General features: G+C 45.0%; 1 protein-coding gene across 1 annotated transcript in view; it reads right to left on the bottom strand.

Moving 5' to 3' along the window:
• The window catches only part of deaf1 (DEAF1 transcription factor), a 28635-nt gene that overhangs the window by 2670 nt on the left and 20669 nt on the right, over window positions 1-5296 (bottom strand). The window contains 4 exon segments of the mRNA XM_032523040.1: window positions 236-325; window positions 565-666; window positions 873-1165; window positions 4779-4928. Of these exon segments, the coding sequence (XP_032378931.1) occupies window positions 236-325; window positions 565-666; window positions 873-1165; window positions 4779-4928 (635 nt within the window).

Raw genomic sequence — 5296 nt, 5'->3', positions numbered from 1 at the left:
TCCATGTTATTTCTGGGCAATTTGGTTGAAAAAAATCCACATTTCTGATATAAAACGATACGAAACGGGTCAGTTTGACCCGAGGACAACACGAGGGTTAAAGGCTACTCAGCGTTACGGCTGACTATCTTGGAAAAAACTCTTTTTCACAATTTTTAAGGAGGCTTTTTTTTGTGGAAAAAAAGAAAGAAATCAAAAGATAAACATGGCTGAGGATCTCTCGGGTGAGTCTTACCTTTCTCTGACAGAAGGTGGAGCAGTAGTTGACCTTGTGACAGCCGGTACACTCACTCATGGCCACCCGACCGCAGTTCACACACATTTGCTGCAGGTGGACACACACAAACACAGGAGATATGAACAGGAAGCAAAGCATTTTTAAATAATGCATGATGTTATGTAAATGTCACTGACTACAAAGGGACTACATCAGGTTTCAGGTTGAATATGTGTGTGTGTGTGTGTGTGTGTGTGTGAGAGTGTGTGTGTGTGTGTGTGAGTGTGTGTGTGTGTGTGAGTCTGTGTGTGTGAGTGTGTGTGTGTGTGTGTGTGTGTCTCACATACGTTGATGATGATCTCGGTGATGTTTTCAGGGCTCCTCTTGGCCTCCGATTCATCCGGTTGCTCAAACGTGATCTGGTTCTGAAACGACTGACTCAGACTACACTGAACACACACACACACACACACACACATACACACACACACACACACACACACACACACACACACACACACACACACACACACACACAGTTAGTAACTCAGTAATAAAGTCTCATGATCACTTTGTAATAACTTCTGGTTACTGCAACTAAATCTGAAACCCTGTATGTCAGTGTGTGTGTGTGTGTGTGTGTGCGTGCGCTCACCTCCTTTCTGCCTCCCTGACCTTTGACCCCTGCAGTGTCCCCTGCAGAGTCTTTGGCCTGTTCGATCAGAGCCTTCAGCTGCTGGACGTTGCTCAGCAGCGTGTTGGCCACCTCCTCCAGGTACAGCCAGGTGTTCTTCTGGCCCTCGCTGACCGCCGGGCCCACCCCCCCGACGGGCCCCCCCTCCAGCCCGCTCACCAGCCCCACCGACGGCGCCGCCGCCGTCACTGTCACCGCCATCTTGGCCTGAACCGGCTGAGGAGTCACGGCCAGCGCCGGCAACGCCGTCAGCACTGAGAGAGAGAGAGAAGAGAGAGAGTTCTGTGGGTCAGTATAGAGATGTATAGATACCCAAGATGAAACAATACACCGTTTCACACAAACTACAGAGTTCTGAAGACTCGTACAACTGAAACAATAAGGGCTCCTGCATACTGCCTGCGTGGCATGTCCGTTTTTATTTCGGCTCCCATGTTAACAGGTTGGAGCTTGCACGGTGCCTGCGTGACACGTACACAGATTAGGAACAGAAATAGGTCAGACGCCTGTTTTTCACGTGACATGCAAGCGTGTTGGAAGCGTTTCAAGGCTAAATAGAATACAAAAAGATGCGTATGTGTCATTTTGACACTAATGCATGTAATGTCTCTAGGTTTTTCAACATAAATGCATGTGTAAATGTGGTTAAAAAAATTAAATAAATAAAAGTTATTGATTCTCAATTATTGCACCTGTCTATACAGAACGAAAGATTCCGTGGCCTATTTTGCTGTAGATGCTGCCGACGTTTTCCGCTGTTATGTTTAACATAAAGTAAGCTACTGCTTGAGTGCAGCAAATGTCATTTTAACAATGGGAAACAAACATGTGTACAGACAAGGCTAGCAGCAGCAGCAGCGCCCCGTCAGACACAATTCTGGTGTGCAAAGACATAGAAAACGCCACGCAGCCGCCACGCTCACGCCACGCAGGCAGTGTGCAGACTGACTAACTCTTTCTCCTTGAGCCTATTAGCTCAAAGCTTTGGTGGAGGAGGTGTGGGGCATCCTGGACGATGAAGTTGGATTTTCTTTTCACTGCTTGTGTGTAAAGATCAGACGGCTATTTTTGTGGAAGTCCTACGATCTTAACGGCTTGCCTGGCTATCCTAGCCAGCTTTCTCTTGCATTTGTTTGGTAGGAAGCTGTGCTAAGATGTGATGTCGATAGCGATGACAGACTCTATCAGTGACTGGTATACTCTGACTTGTGTTCCCACTACGAAACATCAACCAATGTGTCCCTGAGCAAGGCACTTAACCCATAGCTGCTCCAGAGGTGTGTGTAAATCGCTTTGAATGAAAAGCATCAGCTAAATGACATGTAATGTAATGTAATGTACTTTCTTCTAGAACTTTTTTTGGAACTCTTCCAAAATTGGATATCTGAAAAAGGTTTTCTTCTTCAAACTGGATTTTCACAATTATGGAACTATTATGCCAGACAAAAAAAAAGAAAAAGAAAGGATGTATAATAGTCTAATTCTAATGGCTAAACTATGAATCTGTAAGAGATGATTTACAGGTTCTTAACAATATTGTTTCTCAAAAATGCAGTGTTTGATTTTAAGAACACTTTGATAAATGGAAAATTCAAACATGTTTATAAAAACTTGCACATTTCTAATCCTAAACAAACATTTCAGGTGGCCTGAGTTTTACATCTGTCCTCCAGATGATCGTTGTAGAACTAAAGTACGTAGAATCAAACCGAACAGGTGGTCTGAGCAGATCTAGGTCGCTGTGTCTTTGTGCCCTCCTTTTATTCATCCCTGACCTAGAGTACATACGCAATATGTTCCTGTGGCGGTGGAGTCAGACAGCTCCGAGCAAACGAATCCCAAAATAGCTGGACATCAATCTCAGACCCCACCACGGTCGGGGTAAACAGTGTTCTCACAGCCGATAAAGCTCATCCAGAGAGAACTTTCACTTTTACTGGACTCTCTACTTTCCTACTACTCTGCTGACAAATGTTCCCAGTACACCAGTACACATTTGAGATATTTGTACTAGAGCCTGACCGTAAAGGATTTTTAAGGCCAATACAATTATTTGAAAATCCGATATGCCGATATATCGGCCATAAATATATTTTTAAAAAAGAAATCCAGAAACGCGTTACAAAACAAAAACAGATTTCCCTAACATTAGTTATTTGTAGTTTTCACTGAAATAATGATAATAATAATTTGTTTTATTATCACGACAGAGGAACATCAAAATATATTAATGTTCTGATTAATAAAATGTATAAAAATACAAACTTAAGAAATTAAACTTAAAGTCTTTTGAACAAAAAAACAACAACAACAAAAATCAGCGTTGTCAGCAGGGACGTTGTAGAGCGTCCTCTAGTGGACAGACTATGCAACGCCATCACTAACAGGGACGCTGTAGAGCGTCCTCTGGTGGACAGACTATGCAACGCCATCACTAACAGGGACGCTGTAGAGCGTCCTCTGGTGGACAGACTATGCAACGCCATCACTAACAGGGACGCTGTAGAGCGTCCTCTGGTGGACAGACTATGCAACGCCATCACTAACAGGGACGCTGTAGAGCGTCCTCTGGTGGACAGACTATGCAACGCCATCACTAACAGGGACGCTGTAGAGCGTCCTCTGGTGGACAGACTATGCAACGCCATCACTAACAGGGACGTTGTAGAGCGTCCTCTGGTGGACAGACTATGCAACGCCATCACTAACAGGGACGTTGTAGAGCGTCCTCTGGTGGACAGACTATGCAACGCCATCACTAACAGGGACGCTGTAGAGCGTCCTCTGGTGGACAGACTATGCAACGGCAACGCTCATAACATGGTTGACAGTCCGTTTTTTATTTTTAAATATTCATTTATCAGAATCATTTATTTTTTATTATTATTTATGATTCTGATTCTTTTTTTATTTTTATAAATCTGCCTTTATAAATGCTGATACCGATATATCTGGAAATACCTAATATCGGCCCGCTGATATATTGCTCAGGCTCTAATTTGTACTGTAATCAGAATCCCAATAAGTATATTTTATTGATCCCCTCAGGGAAATTATTTAGGTATAGTTGGTCACAATCAAATTTAAGAAAGACGAGAGGGGAGCATCGGTAAGGAACTTGTTCTGGTGGAGCATGTGTACGTTCAAAAGTTGTTTTAGTCGTGCAACAGAAAACTCTGATTGGACAGGTAGTCCAGCTAGCTGCCTGGATCTACCCTGCAGAGATCTGGGGACCAGGCAACCATAGTCCTCAGATATGTCTTTTCCACCAAGGCAGTTCTGGTGCTGGTTTGGAGTCAGTGCCAAATATCGAACCGGTTCTTTGCTTTTCCACACAAATAAACCTGGCTCTGGGCCAAGAAAACCAGTTCCAACTCAGCACCAACTTAGCGCTGGTCTAGAGATAAGAACCGGCTACATCAGGTGCTGGGGAGGGCGGGGTTATCATGACGTTCGAAAACAAAAACCTCTGGCCGCCTTTATTAAAACACCGATCAGCTGTTAACCATAGAGAGCTGTTAATGTTAGCTTTGGACATGGATGGGAAACCAGAACCACCGTGGTCTGGGGAGGAAACCAACGGTCTGCTGGCTCTCAGGCTCAGGAAGATCCAGCTGGTTCTTAGAGAACTGGAGAAGAACCAGCACCGAACTGGCAATAGCACCAGAACAAGAACCAGCACCTGGTTAGCCTCGGTGGAAAAGACCTAACAGATCCACCAGAGGTTAGAATGCCAACACACACACAAGAATACACAAAGCAGAAGGTTACGGGCATCAGGTATAATTTCCGGCGGCACCTGAAGAATCCCAGAAGTGGACCGTCGATCTGGACTAAACTGCAGATGATGAGACAGTGTGACGGTACCTGCTGTGCTGGCGAACACCTCGCTCTGCGCCGAGCCCTCTGAGATGATGGCAGCAGCGGCGGCGGCGGCGGCGGTGGCGTCGCTCGCCGGAGTGCGGTCGAAGGTCAAGGTGCCGGAGGTGGTGAACTGTCCCGACGGGGACACCGTGACTGTTGGTGGAGGACAGACGTGTCAGACATCTGAAAAATCATTCATTTTTCATATCGTTTATATTATTGCACATATAATTTAATTCAGAGGAGCTTCACAGAATAGGTGTTGGGGAAATTGTAAAGGTGTTAGAAGCAAGCAAAATCACAATCACAATCACAGTGAATCCCCCCCCCCCACTGTAAGACGACGGAAGTAAGACATGAGCGGTGTTTAAGCGCTCTGTCATCTAATCCACACTGACTCCGTATTTCGTACTCGGTCTGACCGTCAGCAGCTTTAGTGAAACAGGCAAGCTCACAGACAGTCTTGTTTAATCCATGTACAGTGTTGGAGCCATTACAACACTTTGTTTTGTTTTGTTTAT

Source organism: Etheostoma spectabile, chromosome 8 (assembly GCF_008692095.1).
Source record: "Etheostoma spectabile isolate EspeVRDwgs_2016 chromosome 8, UIUC_Espe_1.0, whole genome shotgun sequence".
NCBI lineage: Eukaryota > Metazoa > Chordata > Actinopteri > Perciformes > Percidae > Etheostoma > Etheostoma spectabile.
This window is presented reverse-complemented; position numbering and strand designations above follow the sequence as displayed.